At 43.5% G+C, this 26935-nt stretch overlaps 1 protein-coding gene across 1 annotated transcript in view; it reads right to left on the bottom strand.

Moving 5' to 3' along the window:
* Positions 1 to 2435: 2435 nt before the first annotated feature.
* The window catches only part of LOC138468037 (GTP cyclohydrolase 1-like), a 51264-nt gene continuing 26764 nt past the window's right edge, over positions 2436 to 26935 (bottom strand). Inside the window, exons 2-6 of the mRNA XM_069608439.1 lie at positions 22303 to 22412; positions 18637 to 18692; positions 14142 to 14173; positions 12075 to 12159; positions 2436 to 6948 (exon numbers count right to left, since the gene is read on the bottom strand). Of these exons, the coding sequence (XP_069464540.1) occupies positions 6822 to 6948; positions 12075 to 12159; positions 14142 to 14173; positions 18637 to 18692; positions 22303 to 22412 (410 nt within the window). The 3' untranslated portion in view covers positions 2436 to 6821. The remainder of the gene's footprint in view (positions 6949 to 12074; positions 12160 to 14141; positions 14174 to 18636; positions 18693 to 22302; positions 22413 to 26935) is intronic.

Genomic DNA, 26935 nt, shown 5'->3' with positions numbered 1-26935 from the left:
CTGATGCTGTGAGACATATATATATATATATATATATATATATATATATATATATATATATATATATATATATATATATATATATATATATATATATATCATTACAAAGTCTGTGTATTCTTTTTCTTCACTTACAGGGTGCAGAGGCGCAAGGCCAACCCAAAATCTACAAATACCCACTCACAGCACTTTGTAGGCATTTACAGATGTTAATGTCACAGTGGTGGGCCTAACTACATTAGCTTCAGGCCCCACTTGATAGACAACCCTGGCTTTGCCTCTGCAGGGGTGGCTTATCAGTGTTTGTATTGTGTGTATGACTTGATGGCAGATTTGAATGCAGTGTGTGAGTCTGGTGTCACGTTTCCTGTGAAAATTGGCACTATGACACTAAACTGACTAGAATTTGCCGATGACATTATTCTGTTTGACAAAACAGCAATAGGTCTTCGCAGGAAGCTGACTCTCTTCCACCAAGATAATGTTATCAACAACTTGAAGGTAAATGGGAAAGAAATCTAAAACGGCACCCTAAGGGCTACACCTGGAAGGTGGCTGAACAGCTCCTGGAGGGAGTACAGTCTATTAAATACCTGCACTTTACCGTGACCAATAGCTATTCCAGGGAAGCCTGGAAAACATTTGTGAAGGAAGGGTCCACTCCAGTGCTCCCACAAATGACAAGAGTGTATTCCTAACTGTGCCACTACTCCCTTCTTCCTTTGGTGAGGTCCTACCTGCAGAAGGTTGAGCTGACCATTTTGTATGGGTTGGCTATTGTGCCATTTGATATGGGGCCATGCTTGAACACATTGCAGGGCCAGTTATGGAGAAAATAAAACCTGGGTCTGGCTAATTCTTTGCCGAACGTGGTATTAAGGCACGAGCTGGGACTGGTGTCTTTAGAGGGTAGGGCTGTGTGGAAGGACTTTTCCGAGTACGCTAAATTCCTAAATCCTCCCAATAACTCACTTTACTAAAATTGGTGGGAGAAGTCCACCCTGAAGTCAGCAAATTCCATCAACAACTTCAGGGAAGAAATGCATAAAATTTTGCATTTAATAGGTTCTTCGATTGCGGAATTGAAGATCACTCCAAACTTGGTGAAGAAAAAGCTATTTGTGATGGATTGGTGTGAAACTTATGACTTGCTGGCCACATACTCCATTTATGAAGAGTAAGTCAAATTCAGAAGAAATAGAGTGGAAACCCTACAATATGTGCATTCATTCCCTTGCCCAAAGGTTCGTATGGTGTATATGTGCACACCTGGAAAAAAGGCAAACCTGGAAAATTACTTGACAGGCTAAACGAGTTCAGTCCAGCCGGATGATGATAGGGCAAAACCCGCCCACGGAATGACTTGTGACTTTTGAAAGAAAGAAAGAAATGGAGAGCGGTGTGTCAAGTCGTCTTCTTAAAAACTGTTCATGAAAAGAATTTTAAAAGACTGTTTTTGTAAAAATCTTTTTGATTAAATGCAAATAAAAAAAATTAAAAATAATAAAAAATATGTGCTTTCGCCTGAACCAATTTCTAACGCTCGAGCGGAGGAGCAAATGGGACAAATGCATTACCAACACCATCTGTAGGCTTTACTGGGAGCATCCAGCAAACAAAACATTAAAACATCTTGTTCTGAGTTGTGCTGCCTTGGGGGAGGTAAGGTCGTGCTACTTGGGCTCAACTGAGCCTTCTGGGATGCTTGGGTCAGACATATGTTGGGAAATGGGGAGAGACTGATCATCTCTCTCCAACCACTGCTGTGCGTTGTTACAAAAAAGCTGGAAGAGTCTTAGTTGATTGTATAGGGCTCGTCGAATGGTAACATTTTAGATAAACAAAAGAGAAACTGGGCTGGACTGGAACTGAAAGTTTTTTATAAAAAAATAACTGCGATAATTGATTTTATGTTAGGATTGGAACTGTTTTAAATTGTTATATTTCTTTGAAATTGTGTTTTCTTTTCCAGGCTGGAACAATAAAAAAACAATTGTGTGTATTTGTTTTTTAGTTAAAGACTCCTATGTTTTTTTATACAACCTTGGTTGGATATTCTTTTATTTTGGTACCCCAGTACTATTGCTTTTTGGAAGTTTCTGTACTGGCTCACGTCCCCATTGAAGAGCATAGCCTGCCCTCAAGCCCTTCTAGTTTAAAGAGATGAGGAAGGTGTACCATTCGTGCTGTGCCTGATTCACCTTGATGAATGAGGTCACTGCTAGTTAAGTAGTAGTGTGGGGCCGAATAAAACATTCTAACCACTACTCACCCCTATACTCCTGAAGAGCAGTAGTCGTTTCTTCAGAGGCAAGCAGTGTGATTCTGATGCTCATGCAAGATACACAGTGATGGAAAATGACAAAACACACCCCTTTTTCACCAAGGTGTTGCACGCATTCAGATTCAGTCTAGAATAACACTCTATGCAGGACTGTTATTTGAAAATTGATGTTTAATGGCAGTGTATCACACTAGAACTACAAAATGCCAGTTCTGCAAGACTGAGCCTTGCCAATTGGACAAAGACAACATTGTGAAACATGACATGGTGTGGTCATTAAACATTGCCCTATTACCCGAAGAGTGATCTGTACCTCAAATCTATGATTCTGTCTGAAACATTAAACAGTCGAGACACTTCAGAATGTCAAACTTTATTCTAAAAGATACGCCATGAAACAATTACTGACCATATTGAAGTGTGTTGTAATATCTTTAGATAAGCTGCCATTGACCATGGGGGGGGAGGGAAATATCTGCACATGGACCCCTTGCTTGCTTATGAAGGAGAATCTCATTGGGACAGAAGAAAATAGGACGGCATGGTGGGCGCTGTCTGTGTGGGGTGGGCACAAAATGAAATCATGCTAGCAGAGGACACACGCAGAGCAGCTTCTTCCGCATACAAGTAGAATGTGGATGAACAGGAGTTTAGCAGCAGCATACCCAATTAGGAGGTTAGTTCAACCATCATCCACTTAACATTGTTTCATTATCTGATGGATGTAGCTACTGGAAACAGAACATTTGAACACATAATGTATTTATATTGTGCTTATTATGCAGGGTCCAAATTCTTTAAGGGGGTCCTGAAGAAGGCAGCAATGCACCAACTAATGCCATGCCGAAACATCTTGCAAAAGGAGCCTTAGGTTACTTAACTGGAGAGAAAGTGTTCTTCCCTAATTCAATTAGAGATGTTAATTTAATTAGAGACACTGACCCCAGCATTTAGAATGTATTACTTCAACCTTTTTGTTCATAACCATATGCATCCACTGATTTTGCAACCCTGCAGATTATGTATATGAGAAGTGCTGGAAATATTTATGTTAAAGCATGACCCTATGAAGAGGGGGCGGCCATGGACTTGATGGGGTGGGGGGGGTTGAATGGGCTTGTGGTGCCAGTCTACTTTTCTACTTTTGGACTGTCTTGGCTTTTATTTTCAAAATCTGGTCGCCCTACCTTTGTGGCAAGTGCACTGTGCTCCAGAAACACCCAGTGTATTTTTTGCCAAGTACAAAACAATACAAATGCTATATCAAATTCTAGATTACATTGAACTGAATTATCGCAGAACACGTGCAAGAATTCCCTAAAACAAGTGACAAATCGCTGTGAATGATTGGGGCCGATGGGGTATTTATAAACATAGCTGAGAATGGGTGCAAACTTGTAGAACCAAAGTTGCTCATTTAAATACAAGATTGTACGTCCAGATAATAACGTATTTCTGTGGATTCGAGAATTTAAAAGGGACTCGAAAGTCTGCGTCGTTTGCCTCTGCTAGCATTAATGTCAAGAACACAGAAAGGGGCTTCCCACTCAGTAGGATGGCCAGACATGTGGGCCATTATTATAAATGGAATTCCTATTTCATGGTTACACTATGTACACAGTCAAAATTAAAATTCTAATATATAGCTATACAAAATACTGGTAAACGTATATATCTGTATTTTGTGACAAACGCGCATTCGCTCCTCTCGAGAGGTCCGCGCTCACACAGCAGGCGAGGCTGGGAGAATGGAAGGGTAAGGCATGATACTGGTTTTTTACACTCCCAGACAGAAATGTCTTATTGATTTTCTTACAGTAACTTATCAAAATATTGTAAGATCTTACAGAAAGGCTGCTTCGAACGAGGGGTTGACTGGCCTATAGGGAACTCTGGAGACTTCCCGGTAGGCCTCTGCACCCTGGGCCACTGGTTTCTCGCAGGTTTTTAGAAGCCATTTTTGGATGGGCTCTTTCGCGTGACACGTCGCATTCTTTACCCGATGCAAACAGCCCTGGCGTGAGATGAGGCGTTTTGCAGCTCTTTGGAAATAGCTGAATGTGAAGACCAATAATAGCCAGTTGCAGCTCCCACATTCTCTGCTTGGTGAATTAATGACTTGTTCAGAGCCCACACGTGTACGTATAATGAGCACGGTTCATTCTACGCAAATGAAGCCCTCAACTGAGTGATGGTGGCCTTGGAGATATGAAACCCAAATGCTTGAAGTCATAAAACGAGAATATGGGGTTGTGTTTGCCATTTCTAGGAAGCCAGGCTTCGATCACAGAGTAAGATATGTATTTCGCACAGGAAGCCAAAAACGTATCTTATCTCATTTTCTTTTAGATAACAGTATTCTTTTTCCGGATAGACCCACTCTCATTGTAATGTCATTTTAGTAAAGGCCTCTTGCATTTCCCCCGTCTTTTCATAATGCTATGTTTTGGGGTCTGCTTGGGTGATGGATGCGATGGCGATTTAACCGGCTTCCAAATCCCATGCTCACTCAGATCATACATGCAGTCACTGCAGGAGCTCTGCACCACTGAGTCCCGGAGAAGGCCTAATAGTAGAAACGTGAACAACGCATCAGGCATGACTGTTGTTTTTGACATGACTGAAACAACTTTACCATGACAACGGGATCAAGGCGACAGCTGCAACTTGCTACGTTCTTGTTAAGATGTGCAAACGTTCTGTTTTGAGATGAACGGGGTCCATGCCACTAGAAGCCTTTACCCTTTTCACGTGCATTATCAGACAAATGCAGTGCACTAGCAATGGGAATAGCTCCCATCAGAAATGCGGCTCAAGGTTCACACAATGCCGAGGCGCACATGATCACACAGTGGTAGGAAATGGGCCTCACTCTGTACCTCCCAGATAAAGATTTGCCAGGAGAACATTCAAGGGCACTGAATTGGTGGTGCGGCTCGGTGAGCTGGACTGTGGCAGCAATGGCGTTTTTAGACTTCCCTGCTGTAATGCTAGCTCTTTTCCGAAGGGCCAACAATGTCACGCGAGAAGATCCTAGCCGGGCCGCTACACCTTCCCCGCTTCCTGAGGTAGATGCAATTAATTGCTGCGGTGCCTTCATGAAGCAGCGCAGAGGCGGCATAAGACACTATTTGAAGATGTTCTCCCAGTGCTTGTGAATAAGTTTAATTTGTTCATATGCACTGCTTTGTTCATCGTGGGCCTGTTCTAAATCTAAATACAGAGTATCAATCCAAAACACTATTTGATTGGCTCGTTAAAAGAGTCCTCCACTGCAAATGGTACAAGCGCTGATCCCATTGCAGCGGTTATTAAAAATAGTATTGGAATCTGAGTCAAAAACTGTTTTTAGCATTGACGTATCTTTTTACCTGTCCTCATAAATACATGCAATTGTGTCTCATATCATTATAGCTCGTATAAGTAACTCATAAGATTTGAGGCCTGGCATGGAGGCCCGGTGTCACTGCCTACCTATTGCTACGGGTTCTCACTATTGCAAGGTAGAAATGCACTGACCTCTGCATCCCTGGTCCTTATTATGCAAAGGATTGGTGCAGACACGAGTAAGATGGAATGGATGCTTATCACACAGCTCTGTGGTGACAGGGATCCCAAAGTCTTGTCTGGCTATTGGGGAGAAGGCAGAGGAACTGGGAGCAGGAAACCCCTGCTGACTAAAGGGTCCAGACATTGAAAGGCTTTTATTATAATGAAACAACATGAAAGATAAGCAGCCGGGATCTCTTTGGACAATGTCCATACACCCCAAGGTGCAAATCTGACCTTTTTTAACACACTAGTCAGCAGTACGACATGCTATGACCTAGTTGGATCATGAAATTTAGATGCATAATTTTAGAACTCAGTGCAGATTTGATACTCTAAGGCAGGGGTTTTTATCCAGTGTATCTCCAGATGTTTTGGAAAACAGTTCCCATCATCCCTAGAATAGTCAATGGTGGTGGGTCATTGCGAAACATCTGGAGGAGCAGAGGTTGCAGAGCCCTGCATAGGCGGCCTGTCTTTTCCTCTTGGTGTCTTGCCCCTTAGTTTCTGCATGAGCACCACGTCTTGCCCTCAAACTATAGCTTCTGTCTGTTCCACAGTAACCTCACATTGTTGTTCATCCTTTGGCAGATGTGAATACCTTTAGCTTCAAAACAACAAGATGTGTTTTCAGACCAACATTTGCCTATTCAAAGCACAGCATCAACCTTTCTGATGGCATCACTGCTTACAAGAAATGACATAGTATTTTCATTCAAAACACTGTCGTACCCAAGACTAGAAAAGCAAAGGGGAATGTGCATTCCAACAAAAAAATAACAAGCGTTCTCTTGCACCACAAATCTATAAATCATTACAAATAAAACCAAAGAGACAGTACACAAGAGTATAAGAAGTGGCAAAAGAACATTTTTCAAAAATCCTTTTAGTAGCACTCTTTAAAATGACCAAACATTCATGTACAGACAGACTGTAAACATAAACATGATTCGTAAACATTGTGCGGCAGCGGCAGAAGACGCGCAGGTCAGCCCTTGATTAGACTGAGGAACTCCTCTCTGGTTTTCGGGTCGTCGCGGAAGACGCCAAGCATGGTGCTGGTCACCGTCCTGCTACTCATTTTCTGCACCCCTCTCATGACCATACACATATGCCTAGGGATTCAAGTTTACAGAAGACATTCAGTTATGAAAATGGCAGCCTACCTTCCCTCTCAACCTCCTCACCCATGTTATATGCCATGGGTCTGCAACCTTTGGCTCTCCAGATGTTTTGGACATTAACTCCCATAAGCCCTAGCCCGCATAGTCAATGGAGATGGATCATGCGATCTGAAGTCCAAAACCTCTGGAGAGCTAAGGGTTGCAGAACCCTGTATATGTTCTCAAATGTACACTTGGGTTACATGCATTTTGATACTTAATTAAGTTTTTCTCATAACAGCATTACATTTAGAATGTGTACACCTGTCACGATACACGACAATTCCCATGGCCTCTCTCTTTCTCATGCATTAGAATGTATTTTGCATTAGGGGGCCCTGAATTACAAAGTGGAGGATATTTATGATCTTATCCAGCAAGCAAGCAAGTCTAGAGCACCTAGGCCCAATAGAACCTCGAATTGTCTTTTTAAGCATGTGCCGAAAGTATGGGTAGGTATCTTAAAAATTCTCTTTAACAATATACTTCAAACTGGTAATTTTCCTAGCAGCCTTTGTTATCCCCATTTATAAGCATGGCTATAAATCGGATCCCAATAATTACCGCCCGATATCAATACTAGACTCAGACAGTAAGATCTTTGCAAGTCTGGTATTGAAACATCTTGAAAGTTAGCAGAGGAAGCAGGAATTATAAGGAAAAATCAGTCTGGGTTCCGTAAGGGGTATGGTACAGATTTAAATGGGTTCATGCTGGGCTGTTTTCAAGATCTGGTGATGAAGGGAAAATATGAAGTTATCCATTTGGTGGCTTTAGATCTATCTCATACCTTTGACAGAGTGTCAAGATTGAGGCTATGGAAGAAATTGGCTGATTTCCCAACGGCCCATTAAAGGTCAGTATTAGGTTACACTATGACTCAAATGTCCAAGTTAGGTTACATTTTGAGGGAGCTTTATCACAAGAAATCATGACTTTTAGGGGCTGATTCATGGAATTTGTGCGCCGAAAAATGAGGATTTGTGCGCCATTTTAAACATGGATTTGCGGGCAGAATGGCGCACAAATCCACATTTTTCAGTGCACAAATTCCATGAATCAGCCCCTTAATGGTTTAAGGCAGGGGTGCATCTTGGCCCGCTGCCTATTTAACCCTTATATCACAGATGTTGGCAAAACTTTAGAAAAGCCAGCTTTTTTTCTCCTTGAGTGGGGAAATTGTCTTTGTGTTGGTTAGCGTATAGTGATAATGTTTTGCTTGTGGATTGCACTGGTTTTGGCTTACAGCCGTTATTGGCAGCTTTTGGGACATATGCTTCTGAGAATTCTCTGAAAATCAATTCAGGCAAAACTAAGATCCTAACATTCACGAAGAAGAAAGGTAAATTTACTACTAGTTGGAATTTAAACAGATCTAAATTGGGAACTATAGACTGTCTTAACTATCTGGGTTTTCCCATTATAAGTCCCTATTTCAAAGCTGGCATAATGAATTACTTGAGAAGGAAAGTAGAGATATGTATTCCCCAAATGAAACATATAAAAAGCTGTTACTGCAATTTTTCCCTTTCCCCGTTGTTCAAGTATTATGAGGGTAAAATGTGTCCTAAACTCCTGTATGGCATCGAACTACTAAAAGATTGGTCATTAGGCTATTTTACGGTGCTGGAAGGAGTTATTTGGGGAACAGCACTTGGGATCCCGAATGTGGTTCTGCCAGCAGCAATAAGATTTGAACTAGGACTGAGTTTGCTAAAAATTAGACTAGTGTTTTAAAATGTCATTATATCGAAAATTCCTAATAACCCGTGGCAACTCCCTATATAGTGGCTTGGGATATGAGATTGAAGGAGGTCAGGATGCCACATCGTTGGAATATGCTAAAAGGTGTTTGCTAATATTACTGGCGAATTTTAGTACACAGAATGATCTGCTGAATGAGTCTGTTGGAGCAAAAGATCCATGTATATGATGCACTGGTGATATACCACAGATCTAATGCCTGGATATGTCAGCTTAACTCACTGAAAGGGAGAACGTGAGAAGTTTGGGACTCTTGCACCCCACTTGAAGATTTTCCCTTTCCCGAAGACTAGAAAAGATTTTGTCTGTTTTCGATTGAATCTGGCGAAATTCTCCTAAATTTATAGAGGAGGACTAGCCCATATGTAGATTCTGTCAAAAGATTGGCATTTTAGAGACTTTGAAGAACCTTTTGTCTGAATGTCCTGCCCTTAAAACACAAAGACTTCTGTATTTTAAGAAGTGTTTTACCATGTGTGAATATATTGATAGTGGTGTTTTTTGGAAAAAAAAGTCTTATGGGTTACCTACTTCAATTGCAGTTTCGTTGGTACATTCTTTGGATAGTTTGATGCTTGATAGACATGATTGTTAATTTTATCTGTTTTTATTGCTTTGTTTTTTTTTCTACTCTTGATGAAATATGTAATTGTTGTCAATTGTTTTACTTGATTATGTGATTGTTATGTTTTTTTAAATGAATTGTTAAGGTTGAAAAACAGGTTTTCAACGAATGAACAAATAAAAAAATAAAAAAATGCCAATTCAATGAAGAAAGGAAAGGACATATATGCACAGGGTGCTGTCAGAGTCTCACATCTACTTCTTAGCTGATAGAGTGGGTGCAAAAGGAGTTCAGCAAGGGGGAAGATGTTTCTTTTTTGTGATATAAGAGCTCTGGTTGCCTCAGTGCATGCCGCGGCCCACTCTCCAACAATGGCTGTGTCATTTGTGAAAGAAACCATTACTTCATGACCAAATATGGGACAAGTCACTTCAAATGTGCCTGACTTGGATATTGAGGGCCAATGGAGAGGTTAGTGATCAGAGGTTACTGTCGCCAGGAGGATAGCTTAGGGGCAATGCGCTTGCCTTGGAAGCAAGCCGACGGGCAGCAACACTGGTTCGATCCCTGGATCCGTGCTCAGAAACCTCTGGGTATTAACTGCATTATAAATAACCACTTATATATATAATTATGGAGACACGCATCTACTGAGCCTTGTCCCTTATAAGGTCACAGAACTCCACGACTTGCCCTATCCAGGTTATATTGGGGTGAGTGTTACCTAGCACCTTAAGAAGAATGTTTATCATGCTTCATCGAATTCAAATGCCCTTGATGACCTCCACCCTCAAAGGAAAATACACCTAAGCAGAGTTCTTAGCTGGCCTAAAATCATCCAGAGCACCTTAAATTCTCTGGTTTGTGGACCAACAGATTTTTGCATGCTGGCACCTGTAGTTTCAATGTATCCGTTATAAGTTTGAGCCTACAAGTCACAGCAAGCAAGGTCCTGTGTCACTAGAAAGCCAACATTGCCCAGGGGTTCTTCTCCTGACCTGGGCCAATTGGCTACTTTGAACCTTTGTACCATACTATGATGGTTTGTGTTTAGTTTGATTTCTAAATAGATAATTGTAAGTGCTGGCATAAGGGTCACAATGTTGTGCCTTTACTAAGAGACAGTTTCGATTAAGGTCTCTTTGTACACACTACTACCGCTGAAATGTAATTTTATTTGAATTTCCCCCTTTTGGTACTTCTAAATACGTGTATGGTTTATCTAAAACCTGATAATAAATGCAGTTCATTGAGTGATTCATATACCACAGGTAGTGCTTATTATGGAAGCTACTTACAGGTTTTTACTGCAGCAAATACTGTCTTTATTTATGCATTCACTGAGGGATGTGGCAAGCCACTTTGACAACCCAAAAATGTGCAATAGACAATAAAGCACACAGCTTAGAGGGTTGGTTGGGAATTTATGTTCCCAGGCATGTGATCATTTACAGCATTATACAGTGACAGTCGGTTGTGCAACCTGTGACAGACGGGGGAAGGAAAAAGTCGGGTCAGGGCCCAAGCAGAGGCAAAGTGCATGTATGCAGAGTGACACATGCGTGCATTACTCTAGGGAAGAGAATGTGCTGTGTGCATTTGCCATCCCGCTCTATTGCCCATCACCGGGCAATGCAGAGGTTGCACCAGTGTAAGCGCTTTCGTCCTTCAAGATGCAGAAGGAGCACAAACACCTACCTCCTTTCAGGTCGCAGGACATTCATTGCTAGAACACTAAGGGCCCGATTCATGGAACTCTCAGCACTGCCAACAAACACGTTGAACCGGCCCTGATTCACAGACCGGTGCAAAGGCTATTTTTGCGGAGGGCCTGATTCACAGAAGCATTTTATAATGGTGCAATCCCCTAGGGAAACCTTCTGTGTATCAGGCCCTCACGGGGCTGTACCTTTTAGACTACAACACCCATGAACTGACACCGCTGACTAATTCGGGCTAGGGCTGATGGAAGTTGTAGTACAAAACGTCTGGCGAGCCAAAGTTGCAGGCACTGGCACAAAGTAAAAGACTGAGACTGTTCTGCAAAAATGTTCCAGAGTAAAATGATAATATGGATTTAATTAGACGGAATTCTAAAGGCACAGTTAGAGGGGCATGGATTGAGGGGGTACAACGGATTAGGGGCAGCGGATACAGTTGGCGGAAGCGGTCTGGGCCCACAGTTGGCAGAGGCCTGATCGCCTATTCTGTATTTTATAACCTCTGGCCTTTCAATAACTTCCGTCCATGGTCAATGGCAGCCTAACATTACCAGTGCATCTTTAAAGCGAGATAAATGAGATGCAAACTTTACGCCAATGTCCTTAGTCAAATAACAGACGCCACTACCGCCAAAGAACTGGTTTGAATCAATACCCATAGCATATACGTGTTAGCGCTGCACTTTACTGACTCTTACCAAACCTGCGGTAAAGTATTTTGAAGGGTCATTATCTCGTGCCCACAGCTGCCGCATGCAAGATATATCATCATTGCTTTGCCCCACACGGAAGGAGCGTAACCTGTCAATGTGACAGGAGCCACGCACCTCATTATGTGCATTGCCGCCGCTCGGCGGCGTGTGACGTCATTCGCATTGCGGCCTGCCCGTCGCATGTGTGCTCGCACATAAGGTCTGCAAATAAAGCCTGCCCGGATGTACACATGAGCAGCGCCACGCGCAGCTCGCCGCCCTCGAACAAGTGGACACTCCAAACATTGGCACAAATGCTGCCGCCCAACGACTTACGCTGCTTCGATCACCACGGCAACGCCGGCGGGCATCAGCGCCTCGGTGATGGCCACAGCAATCTGTTTGGTAAGTCGCTCTTGGACTGAAAAGTAATAAAAAAAACAAATCAATAATGTGTATGAGGTTTGTGTGAGCGAATACTGGTGTGTAAATAGATCTGTAATCTCAAAGCACCTGTGCATCCTGCCTTTCAAGGCAGTGAGGCAAATCGCCCCCATAAAAGAGGACATCGTGTGAACACTCTTTCATTCACTGCACACAAAGGTGAATTGCTATAAACATAAGAGACGAAAAATACAGGAAAGAACTGCGCGCGCCATTTTTATTTCCATATACGGTAAACTTGAAACACATAAAAAACAACATTGCCCAAAGCAAGCAGCTAGATTTTATAAGTAGTGACACGTGTTTTTTAACTTTTATTTGCCCTTGGCGCCCTGGAGGTTTGCCCCTGCATGCCAATGCCAATAATACTGGCTTCTAAGGGCTGTACCAGACCGTGTAACGGGTTACTGGGGCTCTTGCTAAAATAGAAACTTAAGCTACGAGCCATTACCACCGTGTGCGACTCTCAGAACCAGATGTTATTGATTATATGTGACCCCCAGGCCATGAGTGATGATAAGTGTGGTGGGATGATGGTACTTGAGACGCCATGTAACCCACACCCATGTTTCAGCAGTGTTATTCAGACTTGTTCATACTTAGCCCCCTTGAGTACACATATAGTTTCTGCCCCAGCTCCCACCCCTTCACCTAGAGGCTGGCCTCCCTAAGGGGCCCAAAGGATGTCCAGGGGGGGCCATGCTCTTTACAATATAAACAGATTTTCTATGCTCATATGTTCCATTAATAGCAGCTACCTTAATCCTGTTTTATATTGCAAACAGTCATTGTAATCCCTCTTTAAAGAGTCCGGGCATCATTCGGGCCCCTAAATTTGAAAAACATTGTGTTACAGCCTGCAGTATCAGTGTCCCCAGTGGTAGCTCGGCTTGTGCAGCTGCGCATTTAGCACAACATGCTAGGGTAGCCACCTGAGTGTTTTTTCATTCTTATGACCAGATTTTTTTAATGGACATCAGAGTAAAAAAATAAACAAACTCAGACGAAATGGGATATTTTTCTCCTTTGCAATATGAAATACAAGCAGACAGAGTTTCACCTTTTCAGAGAGGGAGTCATACAGTTCCATGACAAAAATGTGGAAGCCATTGCCAATTTTTGGAAGTCCAAATACTTCCAATCTTAAAGATTTGGGAGTAAGTATGTTCTGGGACAAGTATTTGGGAAGGAAGAGGTAGAATTGCTCTGATTTCTTGAAGTCTGAGAAGAAACTGCAAAACCAATTAGCAAATGGATTTGTAAAAGTCCCTCTGGGGCCACCAATTTGTGAGAGGATCATTTGAACCATAACACAATAAAAATAAAAAATAAAAAAGCGCTACATTGTCCAGAACTGGTGCAAAGCTGCCCAGCCAAGGAGCACTTTGTGTCACCTGGCCATTGGTATGTTAATACAATCAGAAAACAACGAACATGCCATTTCTAGCCCAGCATCATATAGCAACCACAACAGAAGCTTTGCATCTGCGACGCGGCCTGTCAGATGGCCCTGCCACACTGCCACAGTAAGACACGTGGTACACCCTATGGACAAACCATGGTCACCCATGCCTGGTGATAGACAACCGATTTCCCGGGTTAATCAATAATCACAAAGCGAGGGATTGAGGGAGCTGCGTAACATTGATCCTCACAGTGGTATGTCACTAAGTAAAACTCATAGTGTTACCATTACAAAGCCGGCTCAGTGACTCTGTTTGTCAACTAGATTGTGTATTTGTATATTCCTCCTCTGACCAGCACCCCCTTGTGCTCTTCTGGTATTGGTTCCTCTGTCACTCCTGGCGCTCTGAAACACATGCCTCGCATTGTACCGCAATACAAAGCACCAATAATTGATAGATATTAAACGTTTTCTACTTAGAAAAGAGATATGCCACTACCCGTACCCCTTCTCCCATCACCTCACAAACCCACTTTATCAGAATAAATGCATACCCTGTAGTCTTCTGCTGAAGATTTCAACAATCCTAAAAAAGAAGAAAAACATTGATTTAGGTACGGAGGTGGAAATCCTATATGGTTATCAAGCTTGCCAACATTATCCATTCCATTCGGGAGACACTAATCGAAAGTTGTGAATAGAATTCTGGGATATGTAGTCCTGGATGTCCGCACTGTACGTGATGACTACAAGTCCCAGAATGCAAAGTTAAAACCAGGGATGGATTATTGTCTCCCGAATGGAATGTTTATTGTTAGCATGTATGGCTTATAGACCACACAAAGGGTCATTATAAAGGAATAATGACCCGCCCCCATGTTTTTGTTGAAGAAGCCGAGGGCTCTGAGTTGGGAAGAGTCAGTATCCCATGTGAGAATGACCCTGCCTGTGGTCTAGAAGGCTATTATCACATGGAGGTGTGCAACTAAAAATGAAAGTGTTTTATTGTTGAAAGGGGGGGAAGACCACACAAAGGTACTTTGTAATGTTTATTTAAAGAACATGGAACAATACATTTTACACATTTTTTGTTTCATTGCTGTTGTTGATTTGTGGAAATGAACTGCCCACGTGCCTCCCTCCCTCCACACAGCTGAAGATAATTGTTTCTGTGCTGCCTTCCAGGCTTCTGCTCAAGGCGGAATTTTGGAACGGGGCCTATGCCAGGGATTGTAGTTGTACATTCCAAGAATTCCGAATTTCTGATTGGCTGAGAGAAGATCTATTATTGGTATCCATGTGCTGATTCGTGCTAGGGTCATATTAATAGTATACGTCCATCTTCAGCGTCCATGCAAAATCGAAACAAGGGCCTGTGGCAAGAGTGAATTATGGTACACGCCTTGGTAAGAACAACACTGTGCTTTTTACCCAGAATGCCAAATACAGGCAGTCTGCCTGGATGCTGTGGACTCAGTGCCTACATGGTCTCCAGCTTTACTCATCTTATTCTAGTGTTTCCTTTTCGCTCTCAGTGAGTTGCAGTGTGCCAATAGAGATATACAGGAAGGGCATTTGGTATTTAAAGAAGCTGCATTGCCCTGTGAATTAAAGCTACATTCGGATTCTGCAAACGGGGAACATCTGCTAATGATAGTCCAGCCCTCAGCCCTGAAGTCCCCAGGTAGAGGCCGCAAGTTGCAAGAAGGGGAAGGTGTTAGCGGCAACACTTCCATACAAGGAAGGAGAAACAGGTCACCCGTAGTGGAGACTGCTTTTCCGTGTTTCCTTAATTCCTTCATTTAGCAGACATCTCTACTCTGAACTGTATGGGGGGCTACATTGAGCTAAAGGCGGGGGTCTCCAAGTCCGGTCCTGGCGAGGACAACCACTGACTATATAAATGATCTCCAATTTCGATATCGAACGTAGTTTTAGAACTCTTGAGAAGATGAAGTGTTTTGAGCTCGCCAGGAAAATACTTGGAGACACCTAGAGTCTGATACTGAAAGCCGATTTGCCCGCGGACTCTTCGATGATAATTGTATGTGCTTTGCCCTGTGCCAACGCCCTCTATATTACAGCTCTAATATATCTTCTAAGAAAAACAGAAATACAGCTGCAGTGCTGTACTGTATTATCAAGGCAGTATCCTGGATTGGCACAGCATACACCTTTGCCTAACTTTTCCAAACTATGTTCTTGATTTCAAAAGATGCAACAGAGTATTCTTTAATCAACAGACTCTCCAGGGCACATATCTGATCAGAACGGGTGCAAGGTTTTATGCCTTCCCAAACAAAGCACAGTTTTTGGTGACCCGCCTCCCTTAAAATGAAGCCAAAATGCCGTGTTCTTTTGCCCCTCTGCTGCTGGCTACCTATAGGCAGCTTTCTGTAATTGCCATCTTGAAGCACCAGCTTGATAATCATGCCGCCTCAGAATTAAGTCTGTACTCAAGGGTTGTGGAGGACCCTTTGCCGTAGCAGCCTACCCTCACAGAGTTTCCTGGAGTATGTGGGATTTCACGCTCTTCTTCGTGTCTCCAAGACCATATAGAACAAGTCTGATATTCAAAGACAGGGGAGCAAATTCACTAATGTCCATGTGATTGGACATAAACAAGGAATGAATGACCAATCGCACTGGCGAGCTGGCTACAGGTGCCTGGTCTGCGAGCTCCTGATACTCAGGAAGGTCCTCTGTGAGTGATGTGCCCACCTCAGTAGCTCTGAGGCCCCTTATGTCATCAATGAAGATAGTCTTCAGGCCACTGCAACAAAGCGTAACCAGCATGGGTCTGCACTGCAACTCGCGGCGTGGATCATTTTCAGCGTTGCTGTTGCCTGTTCTAGGACTACTTCGGTGGGGCAGGGACTTCCACTTACTTTGCAGGCAAAACATTCCTTCTGTTTGTAGATGATGTTTTTACCGTTCCTGCCTCAAGGAAGTCACATTCATTTTCCAGCCTTTCTGTGAAAAGGAACTGTCTCTCTTCTTGATATGACTTTTGTGTTGGTCCCCAGTTTTAGAACAAACCTCCACTGAATTACTGTATGCCCGCTTCCTCAGATGCATTTAAACTCTTGTGGCATTCAGATGGCACTCATTCCCACCTCCTCTCAATGTATTATATACCCAATGTGGACATTATACTATGCTGTTAACTCACCTTTAGCATGTCTCTAATCGATTCATAGCCTTTCAGAGAAGGGATTGGAAAGCCAGCAGCTCGCCAAATGTTTTGCACTAAAACTCCCATGATCCCTCACCATTGACTCCGCTTGCTAGGGCTGATGGAATTTGGAGTCTAAGGGCCTGATTTACAAAATCACTTTAAAATGGGAAAGTCCCATTGAAAAACGCTCTCTAAATCAGGCCCTACGATGTCTATAGAGGGATAGCCACCAGAAATGGATGCCACACTCTAGATAAGGCCATTCTGCAGACCCATACAGCCACACAGTGGCAGCACACTTTGCCACTTTATGCTGGATCAGTGGTCACCAAATCTGCTCCTTGAGAGATGGCATCACACAAGATTTTGAGGATAAAAGCTGATTACGCAAAGAACTCCGAATTCATTGCATTGAGGTTATTTTCTGTCATTGTCCTGAAAACATGGTGTGGACTTGTATTATGAGGACTGGATTTGGAGGTGACTCTGCTGGATACACCACTCACCGTGCATCTTAACTTTCTCCTAACTTAACATTAGTAGAATAGGTACGTGTGCTTCTGTAGTGTTAAGTACAAGATGGCCTCCAATTGGTGAAATACAAGGTGTGTAAACAAGGAGGGCCTACTTCTAATGCCAATATTCAAACATTGTTGAAAACAACTCAATCCGCAACAGTCTCGGGAGGATAGCTCAGTGGCAACGTGCTCGCCTTGGAAGCAATATGACACGGAGCAAAACAGGTTTGATCCCCGGGTCCGTGCTTAGAAACCTCTGGGTGTTAAGCGCGTTATAAATGACATATAATATCATATCATAACACTCCCAAGCAGCAGTCTGCGGCTCCTGCTTCTTCCTGTGTGAACAGACTCTCAACTGTGTGGACCCGTAGCTCGGGCTACTTCTGAGCTACTACTAAAAGAACACATAGGCCCTGATTCACAGAGCACTTTCCTATGGGATTGCGCCATTATAAAACACTTCTGTGAATCAGGGCCATAGTATGGCACAATGAGGTCTGATTCACTTCCTTGTTTTTACTTTTCCACTCAAGTCGCCTATTATTCATATATTTACTTTACATTTCACTGAAATTTCCATTTAACAATATATATACATGTTCCTATTGTTATCACCGTAAATCAATTTGTATGCATAATGTGCATGTCAACAGATGTCACGCGCATCACGTAATTCTTTAGGGACTCCACATTCTTAAATAGAATTGTATGTCACCTGTGTTCCCTTGGCATCCATCTTGGATTGGTGAAATGTAAAGGATGTACAACAAAAGTCATTGAATTGAAGGAATTGGATGTAACCTGGTAAGCATGAATACGTTCCACGTTGGATTTCCAAAACTAAGTTACAGGTGTAGTTATTCCGGTTCCTGTGCACATGTACATATAATATTCACACAACCACTGACCCATCCACACACCAGCCAGCTCTCTTACCAACTGGCACTCTCAGAAGACTCACAGCACCGACCGACATTCCGTACCAACATTCTACTCAGCCATGTGTTACCCTGGCAAGCACATTAGTACAGAATTGAATGGAAACATAAAAACAAGAAAGTCATTCACGCCGCATTGGCACTCTTTGGCTTATTATCTGACACAGCATTCATTTTGATCTTGAATTAAGACACGTGACGTGTGCTACTCAGCATGCCACATTTCTGGGAAGCAACGTCCACTCTAACAGAGTGATCAGGTGCTCTGTTGCATTAACAAAAGTGCATTAAATCAAAGGAGCTTTAATACTTATAGTATTAGATTAGAAACACTCCTCAATGGCTTCTAGTAACCAAGAACACAAGGTTACTTTGAGAGGCCAATTAAAAGCAATATAGTTATATAACTCACCTTGCCAGCTTGCTTAATCCCACAACCTTTTTTGTTGGAATGTAGCCAATATGGACCTGCAGATCAAAAACACTGATGCTGAAATTCACCAGGTTAAACTTTACCAGTAAAGAGCTTGCACGAGAGGTAATATACATGCAGACATTTGCATAGCCAATAGTATTCATGCATGCCGACACTTGCTCTATTATTTCACTGATTGGATTTAGTGTATGTCCAGCTCTTGACAACATGTATTTAGGTTTAAGACGTTGTGTGTCTGCCCTCCACCTTAGAAGCAATATTGACAATGGACGAACATATTTCTTTGTATCAACTCACATGATTTTGGTGGGTGTCACCCGCCCTGTACTCAGCTCTCTCACCTGCCAATCCCCTTACACGCCCATACACTTCAATGGGCTCTCACTCACCAAAACCAAAAGCGAGCGTTTTCATCCGCCCTTGGGACACACAAGGTTTAGAGCAATGTCATGAACTAGATAGTTGCCCCGAACCTGGCAGGAGGAACTACATTCAGTTTGAGGGACTGTGTGTCTTCTTTCTTCTTTGCTAGTTACCAAGCAGACCCAGTGGGGATGCCATTGGAGCAGTGAGCCAATGAGAACCGGAAATTATGCTCCAGCAGTTAAACACACCTGCCCACGTGCAAATGGTGCTCCAGCAGCAAAACTAGGGTTTCTAGACTACCCATCGAAATTAGATTAATCAAATTAATATGAAACAAATTATTGTTAATTGAAAGCCATTTCCATCGAAATGCACTTTCATTGAATACATTTAGTTGGATTTCGATTAGGGTTAGGGTTGGGTTAGGGTTAGGGCAGAGCCCTTGGGGGGACTCCCCCCAAAAAACAATAAACACTGAAACGTTACATGAAGCTGGCCAGTGCCGAAATACTTTGAAGATTTCAGCACTGGACAGCTCCATGTAACGTTTTAATGTCAAAAATAAATGCATCGAAATGCTATCTTTTACATTTAAAAGTACATATCCATTGAAACTTGTCCATTCCTATATTCGATGGACACGTTTCGATGGATATGTACTTTTAAATGTAAAAGATAGCATTTTTATACATTTACATTCAGTGCTTTTACTTCGATAGATTTCTGTTTTGATGCATTTTTTTCGATGAAAAGACTATAAACCCAAAACCAGAGGGACAGGGAACTGACCCTGCAGCATTGAAGGAAAGATATGATGGTTGATAAATGTCACAGTGATCAAATGCAGCTGTCGCCAGACCAGAGAAAGAGTGAGCACAGCGGGCTGGCAAGTAAGTATTGAAATAGCGAGCATGGGCAGATGCAGCCAGACCAGAGAAACAGTGAGCACAGCGGGGTGGCAAGTAAGCATTGAAATAGCGAGCATGGGCAGATGCAGCCAGACCAGAGAAACAGTGAGCACAGCGGGGTGGCAAGTAAGCATTGAAATAGCGAGCATGGGCAGATGCAGCCAGACCAGAGAAACAGTGAGCACAGCGGGGTGGCAAGTAAGCATTGAAATAGCGAGCATGGGCAGATGCAGCCAGACCAGAGAAACAGTGAGCACAGCGGGGTGGCGAGTAAGTATTGAAATAGAGAGCCTGGGCAGATGCAGCCAGACCAGAGAAACAGTGAGCACAGCGGGGTGGCGAGTAAGCATTGAAATAGCGAGCATGGGCAGATGCAGCCAGACCAGAGAAACAGTGAGCACAGCGGGGTGGCAAGTAAGCATTGAAATAGCGAGCATGGGCAGATGCAGCCAGACCGGAGAAACAGTGGCGGTCATGCATGAGCAGTGTAATAGTGAGAACAGGCTGATGCGCCAGACCAGAGAAACAATGAGCGCAGGGTGGTGGCCAGGGCCAGATTGTGCCATTAAATTGTCTCGGGCACCAATGAAAACGTGGCCCACAGTTGCAAAAGGCTATTCTTTCTGTTTGTGACACTGTTTGAATAGTAACCAAGGGGACGTTTTTGATAAGTTTGATACAATTTGTGCATTTTAAAGAATATTTATTCATCAACACTGGTCAAATATACTAGAGGCAGAGTGAATAACTCATCAAATTGGCCAAAAAACTGTCCAACTTTGACCAAACAAAATGGGCTACACCAGCATTTGTGTTTTTGGTTCGTCCATGGGATTATTGCCCTATAGGCCAGTCCGAGCCTGGTGGTGGTGACATGGTGAGCACAGGCAGATGCCCCCAGACCAGCGAAACAGTGAATGCAGAGGTGTAGCACATGAACAGTGAAATAGTGAGAACAGGCAGATGCGCCAAAGCAGAGAATCAATGAGCGCAGGGAGTTGATGCACGAGCGGTGAACTAGTGAGCACAGATAGATTCTACCACAGAAGAGAAACAGTGAGCAGGGTGAACAGGGTGGTGGTGAATAAGGAGTGAAATAGTGAATGCACGGATATGAAACTGGGTTAGTGAAACACTGAGGGCCCGATTCTGAGCCAGGCGCAGTGAGCGTGCTAAATAGCACGCTTCACTGTGCCTTTTCCAGACGCCCAGGTACCACGCTTATTCTGAAGTGGGCTCGGCATCAGCTCAGTGCGCGACAGTTCACTGTCGGCAATCCGCCTGTTTTTATAGAACCGGTGGATTACAATCGCAGCGGCGGTTTTGTTAAATAGCAATCACAAGATAACTAAACTGCTGGGAAAACATGATAAAACACAAAGGAAGCAGTACAAAATTGCAGGGTGTTTGTGTGCTATCCTGGAGGGAAAAAAAGACATTTCAAACAAAACTAGTGACTGCAAGTTTAAGCAGCATTTTTGAGTTGGGAAATGTCTTTTTTTTCCATTGATAGTGTAAAATGTAAATTTGCAATACTATAGTGTGCCCAGCATTTATAAATCCTGCTTTTAACAGTGATGGCCCCATTCTTGCAATCCAAACGTGCGAAGATGGCTGGGCAATGGAGTGCAGTTCATCAAAGCCCTCCCCAGCGGTTCCTCTGCAGAGCTGGGGGCTTGCAGGGCTGAGGGAGGCTGTATCACACATCGCAGCAAAGCTATCCAAGGCGCTCCTCCACAACAGCGACACCAAAGTGCTGCCGTACACGGGCATCATTTTTAATCCATTTGCTAAAGTGGAGGAAAGCCGCGAGAATCGGCATGTAATGTCTGATACCGAAAGTGCTAGGTTCGTTTATCGCCATTCCTAGCAAACGGCACATATATTCCGAAAGTGGCGCATTCATTCCGACTTCGGAGCAATGGCCACCTACAGAGTATTTGTTAAGTATCGGAAATGCTTTATACGAGATTTTCAGCACTTAACACCATGGTGAGAATCGGGTCCTGAGTGCAGTCAGATGAAACCAGAGCAGAGAAACAGTGAACACAAGGGAACAACCAAAACCCTTGAAACACTGAATGCAAGGAGATTACATAGGAACAGTGAAACGGTGAGTACACGAAGGAAAAACATGAGCAGTGAAATAATGTGCAGAAGGAGGGAACACGAGAACAGTGAAACGGTGAGTGCAGGGAGCGCATGGAGTTGATATGAGCGCAGTGACATAGTGAAAGAATACAACTTTAGAGCAGTGACACAGCACGCGCCCAGAACGGCTATTTGTGGTCACGTGCACATCAGAAGCAGCAGAACACGCCGTTCCCAGCAGGTCACCTACTTAACAATTAAAAGATCAAAAGAGTACCTTGCCAAAGAACGGGACCAAGTGGTGCTCACAGAGAGAAAACATATCAATGTCCTTCACGATCACGATCTCATCGTGGTTTTCATCGAAGACAGCGTCGTTGAGGATATCTGGAGGGAAAAGAGTGCAGATCACACATCCGTTTCCATTGGTCAATGATATGGAAACATTTCAAATAACGATATTCAGTGCAAAGATCATTGATGGGCTCACTTGCTAAAATGCTGCACGTTAGCCAATAAGCAAGCACGGATCCCGAGTGTGGCCTTCTGAAGTCCCCGAGAGGAGGCTTACATGCTGCACAGATGAAAGGCTGCCCATTTGGTTAGACATTTCTCTGTTCTGTGACTTCACTGGGGTCTGTGACTTCACTGGGGGTAAGCAGGATAGGCGTTAGCCAGGGCCTTATGTGGGCTGGTGCCAATCCCCGGCAGGCTCCGAAATCTCGTTTTGATGCAGGGCCCTGCCGGGGCTCACTAGTCTCCCCTGGCAGCCTCAGCCACTACATGACAAGAATTTTTTTCTAGAGCCGGAAACTCTTGCTTGTACGAGAGCTTCAGGCTTCAGAAAAAAATGCCTTTCATCCATAATGGAGGCGCCGCACCTGCGAGGCATCCCTTCAAGCAAGCAATGTCTGTGAGCCAGCGCCACCATTATGGAGAGAACCGTGAGGCCGCTGGAAGCAGAGGCTTTGTTTTCTAAATCCTGAAGCTACTGCGCAAGGAAAAAGGCCTCAGCTTCCAGTGGCCTCACCCTTTCAGCCTTAATGGTGATGCTGCCCCTCCCCAGCTGGCGAGGGGCAGCGCTACCATTAAAGCTGAATAGGCAAGCCTATAGAAAACAAATGCAGAGATTGCACCCTCTGCCCTTTGGGGAGAGAGTGCTGATCTCCACAAAAGGCTGCCTGGCAGAGGTGCCTGTACCCTAGTGAGCCGGGGCTTGTCAAGGGGGCGCAGCCTACCAGGCCAGCAGGACCCCCCCCCAACCGCCGTTAGGCCACGCCCCCTTGATGAGCCCCAGTTCATTTAGCAATGCCACTTAAGGCCTAGCTTGGCCTTAGCCATAGGTGGAATTGCACACATTTTAGTGACATCGTTCCGAAAGCAATTTACAGATATTTCTGGCTGGAATGTCAGGCCTGAGACCCTGCCAGCTCCCAGTCGCGTTCCATGATGTACAACAGCACACTTGAGTCTGGGCCCCCATCTGGAAGCAACAGTCGGCCATTTCCGACTGTTCTGCGCCTGCGCAGATGTTGGCACGTCACACGGACCCATAATTGAAAGCACCTGGCTTGTCCACCCCGCAGCACTGTCACTGGTGCTTCCTCAAAAGAGCAGGCATCCCGAATCACCGCGGGCTTGCCTCAACCGACTGCCCCCAGGGCACAAAACACAACCCTCTAACTATGTGCTGCCTGTTCCAATCGATGGCTGCTCCATTTAAGAGCCCACTTGAAAGACCTACTTTAATTATGTTGCATTAACGGAGGCTTATTTTTTACTGTACTTTAGGAAACGAGTTAAAACATTTTTTTAAATTAAACTTCAAGGAACACTTCTTTTATGAGGATAGGTCGTGATAACCTGTGACCTACCAATTACCACGCACCACCAACCACGAATAGCATTAGCCCACCAGCTTCTTATTTGCTTCTTGCTCAGGTATTAAGCACTTCATTTTATACCATAGAAAAGATTACATTTCTGAAGCGAAATTTTTGTAATGCATTGTTTCTTTTTGTAACGTGTATCTTGCTTGATTGTGCAGGTCGTCCCTGACGATGTTTAGACTCGCCCCGCTCCAAGAGGGGAGGGGCAACATATGGGCCAGCAAGGTCCAGCAAGTGTAACATACATCCAGCAGCTTGTCATTGTATTATTTATATTATTTTATTACGGTCCATTGTTCCAGGGATGTCATTTCACCAACATGTCAAGGGGGAAGTGATATCACTCACTCAATATCACAAGAAGTGACATCATATGATCTTTGACCTCAATTGGATCACAGGAATTGCTGCCACATAACCTTTGCCTTTTAGGATGGTAAATAAGTGCTATGATTATAGTAGAAAACCTACAATAAGTGCACATTAATATAATAAATACTTTCTAAAGTAGACACCAGTTTATTCTGTTTACCATTCACGTATTAAGTAGGGTACTGCCTATATATATATATATATATATATATATATATATATATATATATATATATCAGTTGCTGATAGAAATACAGGAGCACAGAGCACAGGGCATACGCTTCCTTCTGGTTCCCCTCTCACACTCCAAGTCCCCAGCCCACATCCTTGGAACCTGGAGCACCCCAGCTTCTACACACCTCACATCACAAGCACTCATCATACATAGACATCTAAACCACAACACTTTTCTCACCTCAAAGTCAAACAGCACAGGCTGCACAAGCCTCCCACCGAGAGCTCATCCTTTTAACAGGCTCGGCAAGCAGATCATGTCCAATAGGAGGCGATCAGTGATATTAAGAGGTTACAATACATGGAACACTGGTCCCTAAACTTCGTTAATGTTGCACTTGTGATATTAGCTCCTCCCACCCTAAGCCCAGCCTACCAAGGGCCCTCTCTCAATCTTGCCTACGGGGCCCTTTGCCCTAAATCTGCCACTGGACAGACTGATGAATAATATTGAAGAATACAACCTCTTTTGAAAGCATTAGCCCACCCTCACACTACTTATAGGGAACGTCCTGGAAACACCATAACATGTGAAGAAGAAGGGGCAAGCACAAGAGGGCCTTTCTGATGTCTGAGACGGTCCGCTTATGAAGAAGGACCTTAAAAGAAAGAGGTGCAAGAGGCTGCTCACTTCTGGTGCTAGAACGCACAGGCGTGCGTGCACCCCCTAAATTCCCAACTAATATTTCCCCTACAGATGACCCTTGAGAGTTAGGCTCCTCTAGGGCACGTTCACCCAAAAAGAAAAAGAAACCGTATTGATTTCTTATTCAGTGCTCTGATATTAAGGAACACTCTATACTCGATAGTTTAGAAAAGTCCCTTTCCACTAAATTCCAAGTCCCTTAGATAGGAATACACTGAGAGCTGACTTTTCCCAAAACCATCATTCAACAAAAAGTCTCGCAGACTCCAAAGCTGGTTCAGCCTGGTTCCTTTCTTTCAAAAAAGGGGAATTCACAGCCTCCCAATAAAAAGATACACAAAGCTTTACAAACCTGCCATGACAAGAGGTTGGATGTTTTGGTATTTGTGAGTTTTGCCCACACGTTTAAGGGAAACATTTCCCCTTATGTCCACACCTTTGCAGCCTTAGGTAAAGCCATGTTAAATCTGTAGAAACGTGTTTGCTGCTAATTCTTTCATCAGGGCATTAGAGGAAGGCCCTGCTCCTCTGACCATTTCTCCCAGGGTTCATTCTGTCCCGTTCCTTCTCCAATAGAGGGGCACAGAACACCGTCAGATGTCGACAACAGAGGGGTCAAGGTCACTCCTGTACCTCTGCATTTAAGACTCCATTGTTTAAGCGTTTGCTTATGTATTTATTTACTGGGTACAGCAAAAGGTGTTTCAAGGGGCAACACATCATCCGTAAAATATTTGGGTGGCAGACTCACTCTTTTGTTTTCCAAAATGAAAGCAAAATACATCAGATCCATTGATTATACAAATGATAAAACTTTACAGAGTGAAAATGGACTCCTCTCCTTGCAGGTTGACCCCGCCCTCTCTTATTCTTTCAATAAGAAAACGAATCCCTAAAGAACAGGGTGATTTTAAATCTGTTAGAGAAAGGAACAGTGGATGTAGCTTCCCCATCTTATTAGAAATATGTTCCTTGTTGCAATATGTTCCTTATTGCAATATGATCCTTGTTGCAAAGAAACATGAAGGGTTAATTCTGGTGATACATTTAAAAGCTTTACATTCTCTTGAACACACACATTTAACAATTGGAGAGATCCTCCTTCTTGGAGACACTTCCCTCCCTTCAGAGTGGATGAGGAAGTGGATCTGAAGGTTGAATGCCTAGTGGTTCCAGTGTTTCCCCACCATCAATAAAATCTCCAGTTTCATTGGAGGAGCAGGTTTGACAGATTTTGTGACATCTCTTTTGGACTGTCATCAACCTCCTTTGACCAATGGTGGCACATCTCACGCCAAGGGGCATTCATGCAACAATTACCTAGAGGACATGCTTCCCCTAGCACTAGGCAGCAGCATTCCAATTCACCACCATCACATCACAGCTTCTCTTCTTCAATACTTGGGATTTCTAATAAACTAAACCAAATCAGTTATGCTTCCTAATCAAGCCATTCAATTTCCAGGATTCATTACAGATGCCCCTTAATGTGTTTTTCTTTTCCCCCGGAACAGATTAAAAAGAACTCTAAAATAGGTAAACAGATTCTCAAGAAGGATGTTTTCACTCATCGAACAAGGGCCATGGCAGGGAGAATGCGAAAATCATTGATTCAAGCAATTCTATCAGGGCTCCCTTCATTAAAGATCGCTAAAAAGGCTAAAAGCAAAATAACTTTCAAAAAGATGCCTACTATTCCCAGTTGATAAGGTTTTCACTGGACATGCGGGGAGAACTTTTGTGGTCGCTGCACCACACAGACTCCACAG

The sequence above is a fragment of the Ambystoma mexicanum genome, chromosome 4q (assembly GCF_040938575.1).
Source record: "Ambystoma mexicanum isolate Mex_15411 chromosome 4q, UKY_AmexF1_1, whole genome shotgun sequence".
NCBI classification, from domain to species: domain Eukaryota; kingdom Metazoa; phylum Chordata; class Amphibia; order Caudata; family Ambystomatidae; genus Ambystoma; species Ambystoma mexicanum.
The sequence above is the reverse complement of the archived record's forward strand: the minus strand, read 5'-3'. Positions and strand labels throughout refer to the sequence as shown.